At 36.8% G+C, this 21,751-nt stretch overlaps 2 protein-coding genes across 4 annotated transcripts in view; both read left to right on the plus strand.

Moving 5' to 3' along the window:
* LOC117412189 (uncharacterized) overlaps positions 1-8,374 on the plus strand; it is a 29,913-nt gene extending 21,539 nt beyond the window's left edge. For all 3 annotated transcript variants that reach the window (XM_034905881.2, XM_058991142.1, XM_058991140.1), the window contains 6 exons: positions 1,811-1,963; positions 3,373-3,502; positions 3,603-3,635; positions 4,038-4,138; positions 4,327-4,410; positions 5,127-8,374. In XM_034905881.2, coding sequence (XP_034761772.2) covers positions 1,811-1,963; positions 3,373-3,502; positions 3,603-3,635; positions 4,038-4,138; positions 4,327-4,410; positions 5,127-5,231 — 606 coding nt within the window. In that variant the 3' untranslated portion in view covers positions 5,232-8,374. The remainder of the gene's footprint in view (positions 1-1,810; positions 1,964-3,372; positions 3,503-3,602; positions 3,636-4,037; positions 4,139-4,326; positions 4,411-5,126) is intronic.
* Positions 8,375-12,632: 4,258 nt separating this feature from the next.
* On the plus strand, positions 12,633-21,091 carry LOC131698614 (cerebellin-4-like). Its single transcript, XM_058991143.1, has 3 exons — positions 12,633-13,235; positions 16,945-17,061; positions 18,511-21,091. The coding sequence occupies exons 1-3, from the start codon at positions 12,942-12,944 to the stop codon at positions 18,706-18,708; spliced, it is 609 nt and encodes a 202-aa protein (XP_058847126.1). The 5' UTR covers positions 12,633-12,941; the 3' UTR covers positions 18,709-21,091.
* The last annotated feature ends 660 nt before the right edge of the window (positions 21,092-21,751 follow it).

Here is a 21,751-nt window from a genome sequence, read left to right on the forward strand (position 1 = left end):
CAGTAACCTACATCTAAAGCGTTTGCAGAATATACAGTTAAACAACAAAACAAGTATGCTTCTTTAGTAATATACTGTATCTCCTCTGCAACAGCTCTAAATAAAGAATGTCCAATGCAAGGAACATGCTAGAGCTGGATGCAGACTCTTTCTATTAATCTCTCGGCTATATGACCTGGAAATAATACAGCCAGTAATGCCCACCTGAAATCTAGGATATGGAATAACATCACACAAAAGAAAACTGCTGGGTTTAAGCATCTTATGAACTCATTCTTTGAGTTTGCATGACACACATAGGTACAATTTTAACAAAGACAAGCACACCTTGCGCTAGACATGTTCAGTTGTGACCTCAATGCAATCTACACCTTTCTTCCACAGCAGGTGCCATCTCTTTGCTGTCAATGCCAGTCAGTTGTGTTAAAAGAATCACTTTATGAGCATGCCTTACTGAGGAAGTACTTGCTGTGCAATTTCAGAAGCCTGTTTCATTAAGCAAATACCCATAGTTGTTTGTGCTTGAGGGTATTCACAAACTTAACAGCTGCAGTTGAAAGTTAGTGGAAGAAACCCATGCAGATTTAAGTAATTGTGTGAAAGAAGTTTTCTGCCAGTCACTTTGAAAGCACCTTTGAGTGTTTAATTTGAGTAGAGAAAGGCAGTAACAAATTGGAGATCTGGATAATCAACACCAGATATCTTTGCTATATAACTAGATATGTATGGTAATGAGTTGACTATTTGTGGTGAGAGGCCGTCTGAAGGATAATGTCTGACAGACTTAAGCACCAGGTACTGCAGACATTACAGAGGTCTGAACGCATATACAGGTATTTCAAGGCTGTATCGGCTTCCTGGCACAACATTACCAGTTTCAGTCCAGTGATAAACAGCGTAGCAGCAATTAGGTCTGCTGCACAGGAAATAATCTACAATCTTAATATCCTGAATTTAATTATCAAAAGAAACAAGCAAAGGGTATTCAGTACAACAAATGGGGCATATACATTGACAATCCTAACAAGAAAAAAATTGGATTTGAAAACAAAAATGGGCAAGCAGAACCCTTATAGAATTTTACCACAGCACATTTGCATCTTAATTATGCAATTTTCCCATGCTTCATCCATGGTTATACAGTACACCCGCGCTATAATGAACCTGTTGGGGTCCAAGCCTTTTGTTCGTTATATCAAGGGGTTCGTTATAGCGAAAGGACAATCAAAATAAACTGTTGGGAGTAAGTTAACGAGATGATATTGTGAATAAAAGTAGAATTACATGTACCTGTTCATCTCATGTATGCAGTATTCTGCCTTTGCTTTATCCTATTTGTTAAAGAATTAAAACACAATACAAAACAAAAATCAATCTGGCAGAATCGTTTCAAAGTGCATCAAATCTTAATCCAACATGCAAGAATCCCAAACTGATTGTTTATTCAAAATCGAGCTGACATGAAAAGTTAATAAGATTAACTATTTTTGCTGGTGTTGTTTTCATTGTTTTTTTTTTCTTGACTTAATTTTGCTTTGCCGCATGGTTGATGAACAAGCCGCAAACAGTGTTTTTTGCTTTTGGTGATGCTGTGACCAATCAGAGGTTGTTATTTTTCCAAGCCGTGTTATACATATTGTGTGTATATATATATATATATATATTATATATAAATATATATATATATATATATATATAGATATATAGATATATATATATATATATATATATATATATATATATATATATATATTACTATTTTATAAGATGTGACTGTAATTGACTGTAATTGTCTCTCTTTATATTTCAGCTGATAAACCAGATGATTAAAATGTGCACTCAGTTGCGGAACAGCAAATCATTTGTTTCTGTGTTAAAGTACCTGCTAGTTGTTGGCAACTACCTCAATGAGAACGCTGGGAAGGAGAAGGCCAAAGGTTTCCGACTCTCTTCTTTAACAAAAGTAGGTAGCTGTCTTCTATGCATTTGACCTTCATAACTGCCAGAGTTAAACTGTATTCATCAGGGTCCTTATCACCTCACTCTTTGGAGCCGTCTTTTGACCTGAGCCCCTTTTCATACCTTTAATACAATCCAGTATAATACAGCCTGGTAAACCGATTGCATACGTGAGTTCAATCCAGGATTTGCCAAGAGGGTCTAACTGAATGATATGAACAGCAGGGAATCTTAATTCCACCCTAGAAATGGTAACCCTGCTCTACTGCAGGCCTCTTTCCACTGCGCATAGCTATTGTAACGATTAAAACAGTAGCAATAACTGTGCCCTGGTGGAAAACACCAGCATGATTTTAAAGAATGTAAATCACTGTTAGGATCTGTCAAAGTTCCAGTACTTCCTATCTTGTGCACAGATCTCATCCCATGCATAGAACATATGAGACCATTCTAAAAACAATCGACAGCCCTCTTTATGTTTAAAAGTAGTTCTTGAGGTTTTGTAACTGATAATAAGGTAATATGTCCTGCGGAGAGGGTATCTCATATTAGAAATCATTTCACGCAGTTTAAGCAGGCAGAACATTGAGCAGTCCTGACTATGACAATATATATATATATGAAACAAATGTAAAGTTTTTTTTTTTTTTTAATGTACACAAAAGGCTTAAATTCATTTCAGGATGTTGGGGACAATAGCTTTTATTTATTCGAAAAGCTGGACCTTCAAAGAATGTTTCGAGCTGCAGCCTGACCAAATGTAAACTGTGCCTGAGAAATAAACATTTGTAACGGTGACTAGTTTTTTGCTTTAAAATAACAACTTAATGTAACTACAAATGTAGTTACAATTTTGTTCAAGGTCCATGTAACTAACGGATCCCTTTTTAAAAGTGATTTCCCCAACACTGCCTGACAGTGATTTAACCAAATTTGAATATGTATGCATTGATGTGTTCATGCACCTTAAAACATATTTAGATCCGTTGCTACCCTCATAAAAGTTTACCACAGTAATTTTGCACCGTAATTTTGCAGTTTTCCCATGGTTATACTATGCATTTACTATGGTGTGCCATGTTTTTCAATACAATTTACCGTATCTGGACTTTACAATGCTTACTTAAGATTTACCATGCTTGCACTATGCTTTATTACACTTTGCTATGCTTTTACTATGGTAAAGGGAATTCATATCAATTGAAGATTCCCCAATAAATTGATCAGTGAGGATCTCTTCTTAAAAGGTAATATATAAATGAAGTATATTCAGATGAGTGGCTGGTGCTTCAGGCGCCTCTTAATCCCAGTCTGCATCCTGTTTGATTATGCATTAGCCATATCATCTTTATTTTATCTTGTGTGGTTCTGCTAGTAGACGTGTCACTGTGTAATGCTACCCCATGCCCTCAGCTCACACAGATGCGTGGAAAGGAGAGAAAAGTCACCTTGCTGCATGCCCTTGTCCAGCAGATTGTGTTACATGAACCCGACTTGGCTATTTTTTTCCAAGAGTTGACAGAATTTGAAGATGTTCCAGGGGGTAAGCTAATGACATTTTTATCAGCGTCTGCAAAGAAATCCATTGTGTTTTGGAAAACTCTGGTTAATTAAATTAAGGTTTTTTTTATTCCATTTCCTAGCTTCAGTTAAAGGACTTACTGCAGAAGTGGATGGTAAGTTTTTTTTTTTCAGAAAATAAAAGGTACAATCGTGTTAAATATGGCTCCATAGAGAAGTGCATTATTTTATTAAATGTCCTGGGGTTTTTTTTAAGTAATTTGTGCTGCTTCTGACTTGTTGCTTTGCCAGTGAGTTGTATTTCTGATTAAGCCTCTATGATGTTTGTTCATTCAAACTGTACTGTGTCCTGTTTTTGACTGACTTAAGTTTAGAGCTAGATTTAAAAAAAAAGTATCCCTGACAAACAACTTAGCACATGAGCTAATTAACTTGAAAAAATAATTATTATATCAAGATCACAAGAACATTCTCGTAATTGCATCAAAACTGTTTTAAATGTTGAGATTCTGAGATCGTTCAGTTTTTTATTAGATGTGTGTGTTTTTTTTTTACAGTTCTGAAGAATGAGCTGCGGAAAATAATTCAACACAAAAAGGTTTTAAATAAAGTTTTAAATAAGGTTAACCGGGAAACACAGTTTTACAAAGACCTGAAGGTAATTTCATTTATGTATTTATTTGTTAATACTGTATATTTATTATAAAATCTATTTATTTTAGTTTGCTTTGCTTCTTTAAAAAGCCTCTGAGATCTGTCTTAGTTTCATCAATTTAACTGAGAACTGTTCAGCATTGAAATGGAATTGTGTCATTTATAAATCTTAACTTAATTTTCCTGCTCTAGACTGTACTTCAGAAGTATGAAGCAGACCTTTCTCAGCTGACTAAGAAATGTGACGAGATGAAGAAACTGTACAGTGACATATTGGTAATCATGCCTTGTCTCCATTTCTTTTTATGAAGTGCTTAAATGAAGGAGGTGTGTGTGGAGGTGGGTGGGGGGGGAATGATTGGGACAATTCTGTTAAATTATTAAAGAAATCCCTCTTGCTAATATTCTAGATTTCAGATTTCAAAACTCCTTTAAATACAAAAAAAGAAAGGCTTTAATTGGGAATTGAGATTAGCCACTATTTAGATGATTAACAGTGACCCTGACATTTGATTTTGTTCTTCATTTAACCGGTACAATAATGAAATATACATTCTTTGCTAACTTTGCTAAAAAAAATTTCAGTCTAAACTGTCCCCCATCTCTTCCCTCTGCTGGTTTAACAGTGATTTTGATTTAGGGCAGCAGTGTGGAGTAGTGGTTAGGGCTTTGGACTTTTGACCGGAGGGTTGTGGGTTCAATCCCAGCTGGGGGACAGCTAATAATAATAATATCTAAAGCTAATAATAATAATAATATCTAAACACATGGAAACAAATCTGTATTTATTAGACTTTATATGTACAATATCTTCTAGATCTCTACATTTAATCTTTGAAGAGATTCCTTTAACAAATTATCATCATCCAGTAAAACAGTGTGCCATCAATATTGTTTTTGGTTCCTTTTGAACATTCAAGACCTCAGATCATATTGTGCTACAGAGTCTTGTTTAAATTCCTCTTGCTTTCTTTTCTTGGCTTGTTTTAAAGGTGAAATTTGGGGAGCCACAAGAACAGGACTCACAGGAGCTTTTCGGATGGGTGTGCTCATTCATCAGCAATTTCAAGAGGATTTATGAAGAAATCATTGCATAAGGACTTTCAAGACGAGCAGTATGCATTATTATTATGCAAGGGCAGGATTTATTTCAAGAAATTGTTTCAATGGCAAACATACAACTAGATTTGCAACTTAAAAAACATTATCTGCCAACATTAAGGTTCTGTTAAAGTCAATTCCCATTTCTGTCAGAAGGTCCGTCGAAAGTCGATTGATTTGTAATTATAATTTAATGAATCTGAAACTAATGCTTCTGATTAAAAGAGGCCCCATTCTGATAACACCACATCAGTCTTCTTATACCACAGTTAAACCTCTATTATCCAAACTAAATAGGAGCAAGGGGTGTTTTTAAAATCAATTTGTTGGGATGATAATATTATAATGGTATTTACAATAAATTGATTAAAAACTCTAGAAATAATTAAAGCACAACTCATCTAAATATGTTGGGGACAGTAATTGAGTGTACTGTAAATACTGGAGAGAGTGTGGTTAGCACACATTCTCTAGGACAGAAGAGCCGTGCACACAGCAATACAGGTTATTAATATAACACATTTCTTTATTGGCTTCCAATTCCCTCCGGTTTACTGCTATTATTTAGTTGTATTATGGTTTCTACAAGTTAGCACCTTTCCAGTGTTCTGGCTTGGCATTGTACACCTTGTTTCCTGCTCCTCCACAGCACCAAAGCTGGGAGTTCTTTGTTTTAGTGCTCTTTGGGAGGGTATCCATGCAGTTTAGAAACTCCAAATTCTATCTCAATTTAGCACGCACATTCCTGCAATAGGAAGTGTGTGGCCAAAACATGATATGATTTAAAAGGGTGGGTAAATCATCTTTTCACACTAAAAAGCCACACAAATTTTTTTCATGGGAACATGTCCGAAAGCTGTACCTTCTATTTCACAAGACTTCAGCAGTGAAGATCCCATTTGTGAAGTAACCTTGCACAACCTTTTACTGTAACTAAAGGCTCCGAGCAATTCTTTATTAACAACTGAGATTGTCTGGAAGTAGCTCTGGCAAACTCCTGTGACCAAATAGAGGGGAAAAGCTTTTATCCACTCTGAATGTGCTTGGTGTCTGGCCAGTAGGGTTTGCTGTTGTGTGATGAGGAGAAGCAATCCCTGCTGGCTTCCCCTCCCCCACCACGGGAGTGTCAGAGCCAATGTGACGCCCCCTTCGGAGTCCCGGACGCGAACTGACACCATCCAGGCTGTATGATTCATCCTGTGCTCCCTATCGGCAGCGCTTTAACTGGATGAGCCACTCAGGGACCCTGTGCTGTGATGTTTTTGTACTGTTTTGTAACAGTGTAGTGTAACACTTCACTGCAGTTTCTGTCTCCGAGTCTCTGATTCCTGCCGGTACTATCTTGGGCCAAAGCGCTATCCTGTGACAGGATCAAAATTGCTGAAGATACAGTTCTGTAGGAAAACTTGTCTTTATGTCTATAACAGGTTTATAATAAATAGATATATGCAGTCAAAATATATATGCATGCAAATAATACATGGATAGTACACAGTGCTTTCTTGTAGAATGATGATATTTGTGAGTTTTTTTGTATTCAGTATTTGTTGGAACACAGACAGAAACATTGAAATATACCTTCCCATATTGTAATATTAAATATGTCATTTGCATTTGGAAGGAGAATTTCTTTCCCTAAAGGAAAACTACATGGAAACCAAAATTTGCCGGAAAGTACTACCAAAATCACGTGAGAAAGAGGTGAACGTATTTTTTATTTTTCCATGAAAACCACGCCTATGCTGCATTTTATCTACGGCTCCAAGGCTTTGGAACAATTTCCCCTCGTCTGTAATTCCAGCTCTCAATAACAATATAGACTCACATTAAACTTGGGATTGTGCTTGAATTGTAACTGCAGCTTGCTGTTTCAAACAGAGCCCTGTATCAATGATTTGTATAGCCCCTCAGCCCCACACAGCTGTAAAATTGACACAACGGGACCATCTTCAAACTACATTTCTCCGAAGTTTCTGGAAGCAGTTCATGTTACAGAATTAGAGAGACAGATCTTGAAGCTGCAGTGCCCTGCTATAAGTTTATGGTAAATTATGATTTATAGGTGACTGTTTACAACATTTGTCTTTTGTTTGCCATTGATGGCATGTAGTACTTCATTACAAACTAGACCAAGAGCCCACTGAACCTTTTCAAAACATTCTAGCAATAAACAATGGGCATGTGGAAAAAATCCTGCACACCTGTCCTTAACTAACAAGCCAGTTAGACACAACTAATACTAACATCAGCATTCACACATTCCTCTTAATGGGCACCATAAAGAGATGTTCACACTTTATCATTTGGGAGTGAACAGCACATTACCCAGGAATATAGGAATATGAAATCAAGGTTGTAAATACACTGAACATACATTTTACATTTAAAGGGTGGTCTAGTTACTCTTTAACATAAGCAATATTATAGGAGGCTGTGTGGTCCAGTGGTCTCCGTCTTTCAGGTGAGATGTAATTGTAAGTGACTCTGCAGCTGACGCATAGTTAACACAGCCTAGTCTCTGTAAGTCGCCTTGGATAAAGGTGTCTGCTAAATAAACAAATATTATCTTAAAATCACATTTAAGGGGATTAAAAAAACAATTATATTTCCTTGTGATCTTACAGCAGATACATGCTCCACTTTTTAGAGAAACCCAATATTTGAAATAAAGCTAAGCTATTTTAATGTAGGTTTTGATGGAAAGTTGCACATACATTTAAGTGTCATGAATGGAATTTGAATTAATGTGTACCGATAAATCTACTTTCAAAATAATCATTTAAAACATATCTGTTTACACGATTTGTGTGTACATTTTATCATGTGCCTGTCAAAATGCGAAAGACCTTAAGTTATATTTGTTACAGTTATTCCATGTTAGTCTAATACAAAATATCAAAAAGTTTGACATATTTTGACAAAATATGATCTCATTATTGTTAATCACTATAATAAGTGGTACAGGACTTGCACTCTCGTATCTGAGTTCTTGCCAAATAACTTTGTCTCCACAATTTAGCAAGTTTTATTTTGCTATTGTTTTTTTTTTTTTTCATCTGATGCCTTGAAAATAAGATGAACCATCTCAATAGACCTGTATCTTGAAACAAATAAATAAATAAATATAAAAGTCTTATAACTCATTACACAAGCATACTCTGTCAATCCAAATGGGATTCCACCAGATCAATACCTTTAAAAAATGCATTGCTTTTTATCTTTCTTGAGGATCAATTTCCTATATTTGTTATGTATCATCCCCGGCAATGGGCATATGGTGGAAGCACAGCATGTCCCGGTGTATCTGGAGAAACACTTATCCAATCCGTAAGGAAATTACATAGCACATGTTCCTGGGAGTATTAGAATCTAGGTCATGGTGACACACTCTACAGGTTATGACTTGTGGTTGGTTTTGCAGATGGAGTCTGTATCTTAAGAAGCAGCCCCCTGAATGCTATGAAACTTTCATGTGCATTGCAAGCTGTTCAATATACCATGAATGCAGGTCACGCGATGGCAGTTCTTTCTTTTTATATCTTAAACCCCTCACCGAATTGTGATGAAACGTGTTCTGCACATTGAGGTATTCGGAATCTGCATTATGGTGGCACACCTATGCACTATTCCTGGTATTTCTGTCTCGTTATGCTAACAAAGGCCATATCTTCGGTGCCCACATTACATCTTTGCACGAACAAATGTCAGGGTCAATCCTTTTTATCACAATTTGTGGGAACATCATAATTTTCTATTTTTTAAGCATTATTTATTTTTTAATAAAATGTGAACGTGTTTCTAAGAGGCAAACAACCCAGGCCTGTATTCAATCAAAGTTATGGCAACGTCATAGTCATTATAAAGCATAGAAATGGCTGCACCATTAACTCTTATTTAATTCAGGCCACAGTCCCAATCATATCTAATCCTCTGTCCCTGTTTCCTGTGTACATCTTCTTAATAATACCATCTCTTCCTCTAGACCAAGGGGTCCTGATTGGTCCATTCAGGTCCAGTTACATGTTCCAACCATATTTCACATCCAGATACTTGCATCACTGATGTATAAGATACTTAACCATGTATCATGATGCTTAAGGGGAAAAAAACAACATCTTATTGTCTTTGTGCCTTTGGGGGATTTAGTATTATGTATGTTGCTGCCTTTTCCAATATATCTGCTTGTATATCCCATCAGTAGCCACTTCTACACTGTATATAAATAACCTCCAAACGAGCCATCATTATTTAAACATATTATGGGCAAAATAAAATGAAGGTACCTGTTTATTAAATAGTAAATAGTGAGTGGATCTCTTCACTTCTATTTAAACTAATAAATCAATTCCATCCTTCTAATTCTAGTTCATATAAATTGTTTATGCATTCTGGGCTAGATTCAACAAGCTCTTTGCTCATTATTAGCATGGTGTACTGAACTAGAAATGAACAACCCAGGGGCAAATCCAATATAAAACTAAGGCTTGAAGATTCACGTTTAAAAAAACAAAACAATTCCAAAACATATAAACAGAATACAAATGGGAATTATACCATACCAAAAGATTACAGACTATTCAAATGCAAATGTTAGAAACATTTAAAAAATAGACAGCTTTTTATTCAGCATTTATTATCAAATAATGGGTTTCTACATAAATTCTGTAATAAAAGTTTTATGAATGCTCTGTTTTTGACTGGTTACAAGTAACATATGTTGCAGTTTGCAGGCGTTTTAGGAAACATAATTCATCTAAACATATTTAGTTTAGGTATTAATTGTTTGCATTTTGGCCCCTTGAACTATGTAGCTGAAAGACTATGCTATGTATTCCACATTATAACCAGAATACATGTGAAGATGAAATGGTAATATGGGAAGATATCAGGACTTTCGCACATTATAACACATTATATTCAGGATTGCAGTACAATGTGGGAGCACTGTAATTAACTCTGATTAATATTTTACACATAACCTTTATTGAATGCCACTTCATTTTAACTTCAAAATGCTAAAAGTCTTAGAGTCTTACTTTGAGATGCACTGATATTAAAGAAACTATACAACACGGGCCCAATTCTTGTTGTCTAGAGTGAATGCAGTCAAAATACAAGCAGCTGTTTTCCAGCATTAGGTACATTTATATTTTATGAATGCAGCTGTACATTCATGGGCTCTATAGTGTATTTAAAACCGATGGCAATTCTTACCAGTGTGTGTATGTGATCATTTCAACCAAATTCAAATTGAATTCTGGCACTGCTAAACTTTAAAGTGCTATCAATTAACAAAAACATTTCTTTGCTACAATGTAACCTCAGTCTTTGTGTATTGTTTAGTCTCTTGTGCCCATTGTGAACTTAAACCAAGATTATTATGACAACTTATTAGGAAAGACAATGGGTATCACATAAATAACTCTGATTAATAGTGATATATGTATTTATTTATTTATTTATATTATGGAGAACGTATATGTAAATTGCGTTCCAGAACAGAGAAGGCAGTAATTGTCGTGGAAGGATACCCGAGTGAGCATTTCTCAATGGTTACCAGATGTAATGCCGTGCTGGGAAAGGAAATACGCTGAGAAACCTGTTCTCCAGAATGGCCATGTCTTCATCACATCTGAGGCTGTTCCTCCTACAGCATCAGTCATTCCTGCAAAAGTCTGTCATTTGTGTTTCAGATCTGCTGTCCCTACCATGACTGGACTGGCAGGCATGATACAGCATGGACATGATCTTAGCATGCATGGATCATACAGCTTTTAAATATGCAATACAGTGTCATGTCAGGAATTCCTTTTGCTTTTACACATGTGTGCATCCCCTTTACACAAGTGTGCTACATATTATAGGTGTCTCTAATGTTGTGTCACTATGTACAGTTGGAGCAGCTTAAACTAATCTACAGTAAAGAAGTCCCTGCATGCTTCACAGATTTTTCACTCTATTATTATTATTATTTATTTCTTAGCAGACGCCCTTATCCAGGGCGACTTACAATTGTTACAAGATATCACATTATTTTTACATACAATTACCCATTTATACAGTTGGGTTTTTACTGGAGCCATCTAGGTAAAGTACCTTGCTCAAGGGTACAGCAGCAGTGTCACCCACCAGGGATTGAACCCACAACCCTCCGGTCAAGAGTCCAGAGCCCTAACCACTACTCCACACTGCTGTACACTCTAGGTGTACCAATTTGCTCCCCAGCACTCAACTCTAATAACAGTATTATTGAGTAACAGTGCTGGTATATTAAAAAGAGGGTGTTTTCAAATTACAAGTGAAAAGATGGTGCTTGCTCTTCTATATATACACTGATCTAACTGTCCTTACATACAGCATGTCTATGGCAGGCAGCTACTAAAACATTGTAATTGCAATGACCCACTTTGAATGATTGCAAACCACATACAAAGTTAAGGGTAAAGAACTAAGAATGTGTCATTTGAATGTACTTGCTCTTTAAATACCTCATCATCACATCTGAAAAACAAGTTTATTGTGCTAAATACATATTTTAAAAAAAAATGTATTTGAAGGTGTCACAACCGCCTAACTAGCTCGTTACTTGTTCAGACATTTTGGTGTAAATCACAGTAAATAGTGTTGATAGATATGTAGCAAGATGAAAAACTCCCGCTACACAGCCCATGGGAAGCTTTTGTTTAATGGGTACCACCATGTTTCCCAAAGGCAGTGTTAATCAGTTCAGAGACGAGCGTGTTCAAACGCAAACTGAGAATTCTGCCCTTACATTTACAGGATCCCCACCTTTCTGAGGTTAAAATCCGCCTGCTGCGTTCACATTCAACCGCAATGATCGGTTAAACCTTTTTGCATTTGTGCAATTCATTATCGCCTTCTTCCTTTTGAGTTCTTTAATTCTGCTGTCAATTAAAGCTACGCATGAATCTTAAATCAACAGAGACCAATTAAACAATCAGGCTAATTATTTGCTGAACATTAAGCAAGCTCTTCACACACACTCATTACTTCCCTGTTTTTAAATTAACAACACCAGATTTACATAAACACAATAATGCAAGTTTAAAGGTTGTGATTATGGTGCCTTATTAGATCGTATAGCATTATTTATCTATAAACATTTCAAATGTATTTCTCATCTAATTAAGAAACCAACTTTCTGCTCTCCGCAGTTGTTGTAAGCTTGTGGGACTTATGAAAGACAGCTGTGTTTCGTGTATTGCTGTACGGTATTATGGTCAATTTATATTGTTCGTATGTTAAGCTTCTTCAATTTTTGTTTAAAAACCAAGCAAAGGGACGGCATGTGTTGTTTTTATACAATATGTATCAACCTGTACCCATGTGGCTTGATTCCACAACCCCCCTTTTTTACACTATTAATAAAGCGTGTCATGTGATGTGGTACAGTGTAAAGGTGCGCGAGTGTGTGAGAGCGAGTGAGAACGGCGCTGTTGGCGCTTAGGGCACTAAGGCGCGCACGTACAATATATTCTTAAGTAAATTAAAAAGTTGCTGCATCACATAAGACCACGGGAAATTACTTCAAGAGACTCTTAACGTGCAAACACCTTGGCAATGCAATCATTTCCACGCACTGTTAAATCTATAAAGAAACCCGTATCCGAAGGTTTCAAGCAAACATCCAAGCCAAAGGGAATATTGGGAAAACTGCTGTGGAGATCCGTTTCTGGTGTTTTACAATGTTCATTATTATATTCAGTAAGGCTATGTTCACAATACTGATTTTTCTGATTGGGTTGGCTTTGTATATTGAACTTGTAGTGGCACAAAACGACACGGAGCCCATTGTTCTGGAGGGTAAGTGTCTCGTGGTCTGTGACTCCAATCCAGCAAGTGATTCCAAAGTGTCGTCTTCTCCGCTTGGGATCTCTGTCCGTGCAGCGAACTCCAAAGTAGCTTTCTCCGCCGTGAGAAGCACTAACCATGAGCCTTCTGAGATGAGCAACAAAACTAGAATCATTTACTTTGATCAGGTAGGATATGTTTATGTACGTTATAGCATTAATACTTTAAATTTCTGAAATTGGACATGTGCAGTTTATATATTCAAGAAAGGTAGTATACGGAATTACATAGTGAGCGTGCAAGAATATTATGTTTTATAAGACTATCACGCACACGAAAATTATATTCTGTAGTTGTGAAAAAAACTATAGCCTACCATTAGTACAATATAGTTTGTCTCGTTATCTTCATCTTTACAGTGGTTTTGGTGTAAAATAAAAAGCACAAATGGCTTGCTATTAATTCGCACTAATCATTCCAATACAGCCAAACGGTTTTAAGTGACAATACTATTGAGATAGGCAGAGCTGTTCAGTGAAATACATGTCAGACAAAAGCAGGTCTGATTTCAATATAATAATAATAATAATAATAATAATAATAATAATAATAATAATAATAATAATAATAATGACGATAAACACATTACACATTTCTCACAGCGCTGCGTAAAGTGACAGTTACGCATCAGACGCCTGTTGAACATAAGATGACAGAATCTGTCAGTAATCGTTGTTAACAATCACAGTAGTCATTAAGACACCAAGTAAGATAACATTACGAATCAGAACAGAACCGAAGTGAATATTGCAAAGCACCGTTTCAATTTGGGCGAGAATCAATGCTTTTAATATCAGGGGTCAGACAGAGCACGCCAGAGTATTTTTAGACTTCCTTTGGAAACCTCAATGAGCAGGCTGTGTGCAAATGGACAGCGTTGGGAATACGATAAGGAGTGCAAGAGCAATGCTTGAATGAACAGGCAACATGAGTACCTGTGCATGACAAATTCATAGGCGCAATACACTAGTCTATTTAGTGGTAAACTATAACCTGCATATAACATTGTGATCCAACATCCATAACAGATGTGAAATGAAAGTATTATTATTATTATTATTATTGTTATTATTATTATTATTATTATTATTATTATTATTATTGATTGATTGATTTACACCTCCCTCATTTCCTGTTAATCTCATTATACGTTTCTCATTGGATTGACTTGAAAATGTGTACAATAAATTGATTGTACGCCTAAGTGGGGGGGGGGGGCGACACACATGCAATTGCAAACTATTATAACAAATAATTTCCCCCCCATAACACCCACCCCTTCGATATTAATAGATCGAAGATCACTTGCGAGCGCCGTGATAGACACAATCCTTCAAATTCATTTAAGTTAAGCAGGCAAGTCTGCCTTCACAAAGAGTTTGGTGTTCATCTTCAGATCTCAGGATCTACAGTTCTTTTTGTTGGAAGACGCAACATCGTGACACAAAATGTATCTAACCAGTACTGAAAATACAATCACCGTTAGGCTACCGTTAGTATCATAAAGATACTAAAATGATCGATGCACGTAACACGTCAATGTAAAGAAAAGGGTACCCAGTAAACTGATGCAGTTCATTGCACTGTGCGCAGTATATCACTGTACCTCAATTGCGCATCAAGTCTTTAAGTACCAGTGAATCCAATGACTGTACTTGTATTATATTGAAAATTTCTTCTAAACGTTGTGCAGAAGTGGTTTGAATTGACTAGGTGTAAACGGAGTGCCTAATTGCAATGTGTTAATAAAACACAGTTGCAGCTGACCCGCCACACACACTTCGGGCCCTATTTAGCAATGTTAGCAAACCCCTACGGCAATCGCGAGAACACTTTTGGGAACAGGTAGCGCCCCAGAATCAAGTGCACGTGTGGGCAAACAGACTTTGCCCACATATGTGATTTAGCAACCGTGTTTTGATGCCCACACGGCGAGTCAGCGTAGCTCTGGACATGGGCTGAACTTTAGGGGAGTGTCCTCATGTACATACAAATGCAGCGATTGAGTGTTTGCGTTTGCGTTTCAGTTGACATGTGAAAACCAGGTCTAAACTGTGCAAATTACATGTTCGACTATAAATACCAGTGAAACTACCACGGAACCAGGCAAAGAGAGAGAGAGAGAGAAAAAGAGAAATAAAAGAAATATGGAGTGCGCACTGGATTAATGTGATATTTGTAATGTGATACTTTGTACTGTGATTTTGTAACAATTGTAAGTCACCCTGGATAAGGGCGTCTACCAATAAATAACTAACTAAATAAATAAATAAATAATTTCTACGTAGCCAGACAAAGAGTGGAGGAGGAGACGTCCCCAAATATTTAAAAGTCACTTGTTTTTTCTGAGCCTATTTGACACAGATTTTGTTTCAAAATACGCTCCGTTCACAGACGCACAGGTGCGCTTAAAAGGAATGTTGAATCCTGGCTGTAACCTTACTCCCTCCACTGTGCTTTGATTGGCTGGTCACATAATTTGCTATTTGGTATGAGTTAGCCCACGCATGAGACCCGACTTCTAAATCACGTTTTCGTGCTCTATCGCAGCGGTTCGCTAACCCTATAATTGTTGCCCTAGCTATAGCGGCTGCGCACATATTTGCTAAATAAAGCCCTTCTCTTTTATTTATTTCATTTGAAATTAAACTTCTAGGGGTGTTAAAAACAGCTTCCATCTCTAGCTCTCACTTTTGTGCGGAAGGGCAGTCCTTTGTAATGCAAATGTTTCCCTCGTGTTTATTAAAGGTTACCTGTTGCAAGCCAGTACCATTCACTGTGGGTCACGAAGAACAGGGCAAGCGACTCCTAGAAAGCTGTTCAGTTACACAAACACACATTGATCAAGCGCTGTGAATTTTAAAAACATGTTCAGAAATAGATTGTTCTCCACATTGTTAATCTAGATATTTGTTGTAGTTTTCCATTCACTTAACGAAAAGCTGCTACAATGGAAAAATGTGACATTTTAAAATATAACGTGAAATACTGTGCTTCTATTATGGCTTCCGGTAGACTTTTGCGATATCATTTTGTATTTTCTTTGATTACATAGTGTTAAATAAAATATTTACATTATGTTCGTATAGTTTTATTATTATTATTATTATTATTATTATTATTATTATTATTATTATTATTATGTCTCAATCCTAAAAAACTGTACTGTACACACTCTCTCTCTCTCTCTCTCTCTCTCTCTCTCTCTCTCTCTCTCTCTCTCTCTCTCTCTCTCTCTCTCTCTCTCTCTCTCTATTTCCTGTAGCAATAGCAAACAAGTTTTGGACAATCAGAAAATTGTGTAAAATACAAAATGTAATATTGTCTGGGATACAAGGAAAGCTTTGTCAGTTGCAGGTTTTATTTTATTATTATTTTTTTTAAAAGAGAACCGTCTTGGCATAAGTCAGGTTTTTATTGGGTGTTGGACTTGAAAGAAGAGAAACCAACTCATTTTTTGCTGCAGTGTGGTGAGAATAATTCAATTTGATAAATGTAGTTCAAAGTACCAGTAGCTTGTAAACCAGCACCTAGAGCTACCACAAAGGAACATCTAGCATACAGTATGCGCATTTAAAAATGATTCCCGAAAACATGCCCTCCTATTTGTCTTGATCTATGCAAGCCTTTCACAGGGGTAATAACACCACTAAATATATGCTAATCTATGTATTTCTATTACTTGGTATCCCACTATTGAAATAATTGTCTGTATGCAGTGAATGCAAGCAAATGATGCCTGCAGGGAAGCTGTTTTAACTTGTCAATTTGAATCTTCTCTGGATGTGTTTTTTGTTATAAATGGTTTCAAAGCACTTTTGCATTTTTCTTCCACAGATCCTTGTGAACGTAGGCAACTATTTCACCTTGGAATCCGTTTTCTTAGCGCCAAGAAAAGGAATTTACAGTTTTAACTTTCATGTCATCAAAGTATACCAGAGCCAAACCATTCAGGTGCGTACACTGTTTTAACAGATCTTTTCAGTACAGGGGTTCACAGTGTATTGTTTGGTAAGGTAGAGAATGTGGAGCTGCTGTGCAGGTTTTTGATTTGTTCAGTGAAAAAAAGGTTCTGAGGAACACATGTGACTCTAGGACCACCAACACACAAACTTTCCATTACTAAGGGCTTGGGCTCATACCTGCCTTCGGTCGTTGTTGTTAGTCTTTGAGTGGCAAATAGGGCAGGGTCCTGGGCTTCCAATGCAGCTGCATTTCCACTGCCCAATGTTGCTGTTCTCAGCTGCAGCTTTCATGCTTTCTCGTGGAGAGTCCGTGCTCGTGAGCCTAGTAATTGTGCCCAAAGAAATTAGATTTGCAGAGGGAGAGGAGGCAATCATTGGAACAGCACAGTGCTCCTTGAGAATTGTGTTCAGAATGGGGTTTGGGGCAGCAGAAACACAGCTCATGGCAGGGTTTGGAATATTATTTTTTTTATTTGCTATTTCATTGTGATTCTTTTTTTTTAAGCAAACAGGAAGTTAAGGCAGGTAGATGTTTGTCCTGCAGCATGTCACACCAGATAGATTGACAACCTGCAGCTGAGGGGAAAGAACCACGACAGCTGAGCAGGAAGATTACTTGTGATTCAGTGCATAGATAGGCCTTCAGTTTTGAATCTAAAAACTCACACTTCTAAGCAATTAAAAAAGCACCCATGTATTATTTAGCAGACACAATCTTTTTTTTTTTTTTTTTTAATTAAACTTGCATATTAATAAAATTATGAATACAGCTCCAAGGGCAGTTTTTAAAAACTGCAGGATTCATAATCTTTCATTTTATTAGGTTCCCTTTTTGAATTACTTTATATAATGAAAGGTACTAGTTTATGCTAAAATTGTTAGTACCTGTGCTAGATTGCTTTTGTCAAGTGCTATAGTGGTATTGCTGGCACACCTGTAACTTGCTTTATAAATAACTAGACACAATATTTAATGGTCACTGTTTGTTTGTATATGCACAATGTGGGGTCTATTCAATTGATCTAAATACTGCAACTGAATAGACACCAGGGATTTTTGGTTTCAGTATGCCAAATTCATTATGATAAACTGTCAGAATACAATTTAGTTTAAATATGTTTGTTGTTTGTTTGGTGTTGCGATATCTTGAGCTGAATAACTTTTTTTTGAATAACACTGCGTTGTTAAGCAGATGCAGAGCTTGAATAAAGAAAGTCATTTAAGTGTTTCATTTAGGGTTAAAATGTTGCCATACATTGTATTTGTTATAAAAACCATGATACTCAATAAGTGTTCGTGGGGTGCTGTGTTTATTTCCCTAATGAGAATGGCATCCGCTGAATAACTACAGTACTGCACGAACACTCAGGGAGTATCTACATATCTCAGTCTCATTGATGCTTGTAACTTTACCCTTTAAGTCTTTTCTGGTATCCAGGTAAATCTGATGTTAAATGGAAGACCTGTCATTTCTGCATTTGCTGGAGATAAGGATGTCACCCGTGAAGCCGCCACTAATGGAGTTCTGTTATTTCTAGACAAGGAGGATAAGGTTTATCTGAAACTGGAGAAGGGAAACCTTGTTGGAGGGTGGCAGTACTCTACATTCTCTGGGTTTCTGGTTTTCCCCCTGTAAAAAGGGAGTGCTCCCCAAGCAAGCTCCATTCACTTGTGGTCTAGTTGTCATCTCCGTTTAGTAAACTCTTCAGCATCAATGGATTTCACCTCTGAATCCCAGTCCTGCACAGTGACTTTGTACATGGGAAGAAAGTGACAAGAGGAAGAAAGAAAGAAATGTGAAAATGAGTCAGGCATCAGTAAGACAAGCTTGTGCTCCAAAACTTGAATTACATTACTCACATTGGCATTACCCTATAGTTTGCTCATCTCAAAGCATCTTCCCTCTTTGATTGGGTTTCTCTGAAACTGTAGTGGTAAGTAATTACGATAAACAACCAAAATCATCAATTAAAAATAAATAATTAAAACAAATACATATAAGAAGGTATTACACATGTGTTATAAGGTCTTTAGGTGTTTCCTGCCCCCCCCCCCCCCCGTCCATAGTTTACATTTTGTTTTTAATACTGTACCTTGCCCACAGTAGAGTGCATGACACTTCATAACCCCCTACTGTGGCAGATAGTATCAGAAGCAAGCATTTTCAGTTCACAGAATGACAGACTGGCAGGAAGGGTACAAAGAGGAAAGAGGCTTGAATGCCTGGAGTTGAAACTCCCTTTGTTTAGAGAAAGCAAACGAGAAAGAGAAACAAAGATGGGCTGTTATGAAGTATAGGTTAATTATGAAAGAGTGTAGTATAAAGTCACCCAGAAGTACCATAAAACTGAGCATTAATGTGGAGCACTGCAGCTACATGATGTAATACAGATGTAATTAAAGCAATAGAAAGACATTAATAATTTAAACTCAGCCCCATTCGTTTCAGGTCACCAGCACACCGAAATTTAAGTGCATATTTCTCAGGCAATGTAAAAGCCACCTATGTGGTTCAGGGCTTGTTTAAAAGTACAGACCCGGCGCTTTCCAATAACATATTCACTGTTGGTAGGTGGTATTCCTAGCCAGGGCTACGATCGCCTGAATGTAAGCCACTCATCATGTGACAGGGGTCACCTGCATAGGTTTTGTTGAGAGTCGATTACTGTAGCTGCCAGACAGAAGGAGTCATATCATTGGAAAGCTTAGACTCTCAGCTATATCAAATGTTCCCGTATACGTAGTTCAAAGAGAAAACTACAGCCTCCAGAATGCAATAGTACAGTCATGTGAGACGCATCAGATCGGTGGGTGTTTTTCAGTGCTGTAACTCAAAAACTACAAAGCCCAGCCAATCGGATTAGATATCTACTGAAAGGGCAGGCTTGGTTGCCTAGCTAGGTTTCTAGAGAAGCTACAGACGAGAGAGAGAGAGAGAGAGAGAGAGAGAGAGAGAGAGAGAGAGAGAGAGAGAGAGAGAGAGAGAGAGAGAGAGAGAGAGAGAGAGAGATATGCAATTATGGTCGTTTGGCAAAGGTGCTAATAAAACAATTAGCTTCATTTTTTCACCATGTTCATTTCCTATTGAAGTTCAATGCTGCAGTGTTTTTTTGAGCCATCTATGATTAAAAAATATATAGCAGTGACCAAACATGATTTTTATTTATTTATTATTATTTTATTTTTACATGGATTTTCATCTCTACCACATATAGTATGCCTGATCCTGTTGCTAACCAATATAATATATAACTTATATCATTTGATATAAGTTACATGTATGCAGCACAAACTATCTAGTAGTTACACATACATAAATGAAAACTGTGAAACACAGGCGGAAATAGGGCTGAGTTTAAAGAGTTTTTAATGAGAGACTCCACAAACAGAGCGTGAGATATTTGGGTTGTGAAGGCCATGCTCGTTATTGTATCATTGGAATCTGTTTCTATCAACAACAGAGCTCCACCTAGTATGTTATGTCACGGCATCCAGAAAAGCAGCTCATGGAAACATCATGCAGTACTGTGCAAAAGGCTTAGCAGCAAACAACTTCTCAAAGAGCTTTAGCACTTGCTGAAACTGAAGTCACTCTAAGGTGCAATGTTAATTATGTCAACCAGAGGAAAACTTGGAGGATATAGATGATGAAGAAATTTTCCAAACTGCTTGGAGGTTGTAAGGTGGAATCGGTGAAAGGTGGACTATGGGAAACTGATTAGCAGTTACTCTGTGGACTCTAATGCTCGAGAGGAGAGATTTGTTGACCTGAGCAATGCAAGATGCTATTGTTGTGTGTGTTCACCACTGCACTGTCAAGCAGTGGACAATTTATTAATTTTATTAGTGATATGCAACAATCGGGTCATATTGATGGACTAGTTCCCTGGGTTAAATAAGATGTTGTTGTGATAATGCTGCTTGTGCCACCTTCTGCTGCTTTTAAATGCCTATTTTTGGATCTGTTTGAAATGTGTGTGTTTGTTCTGCGTCTCAATAAAGAGCATCATTGCTAAATACTGCCCATAGTGAGTTTACTCATTTATAGTTACTCTTGGCCACACACTGAGTAAACAGGTAGCTAGTTCTACATTTATCATTATCATAATGTTTGGCAATATGGAGCCATTCTACAGCTATGGCCAAAAGTTTAGAATTTTATGATTGAGACATAATAAAAACATAATTTAGATCTTTTATTTAACATCATGTAATCAAATGAACTACAAAATGATATTGCAAAAGTCTACCGGAAGCCATAATAGTAGTACAGTATTTCATGTTAGATTTCGAAATGTCACATTTTTCATTTTTTTGTCAGTTTTTTGTTCAGTGTATAGAAAACTACAAAGCAGTATGTAATTCAATATGTTAACGTAACATTATTCAACTTTATTCAGCATACAATGAAGCAAAATGAGTTAATTCTATAGGGTGATGCAAAACTTTTGGCCATAGCTTGTAGACTAGAGCAAGAAGGTGTTCTATAGAGTGTGTTTAGTATAAAATCAAAAGGGACCTAGTGAGACCCACTACGGGTTCCTTCAAGTACATAGAGCTAACACAACAATGCCAGGAAATCTCTGAACTACGATTACTTTGTAGGTCTCAAAGTTTTCACCTCAAAAGATTCACACATTATGCTAAACATGTACAGGATTTTTTAATTGTATTTTTTT

Source organism: Acipenser ruthenus, chromosome 18 (genome assembly GCF_902713425.1).
Source record: "Acipenser ruthenus chromosome 18, fAciRut3.2 maternal haplotype, whole genome shotgun sequence".
In the NCBI taxonomy this organism is placed as follows: Eukaryota; Metazoa; Chordata; class Actinopteri; order Acipenseriformes; family Acipenseridae; genus Acipenser; species Acipenser ruthenus.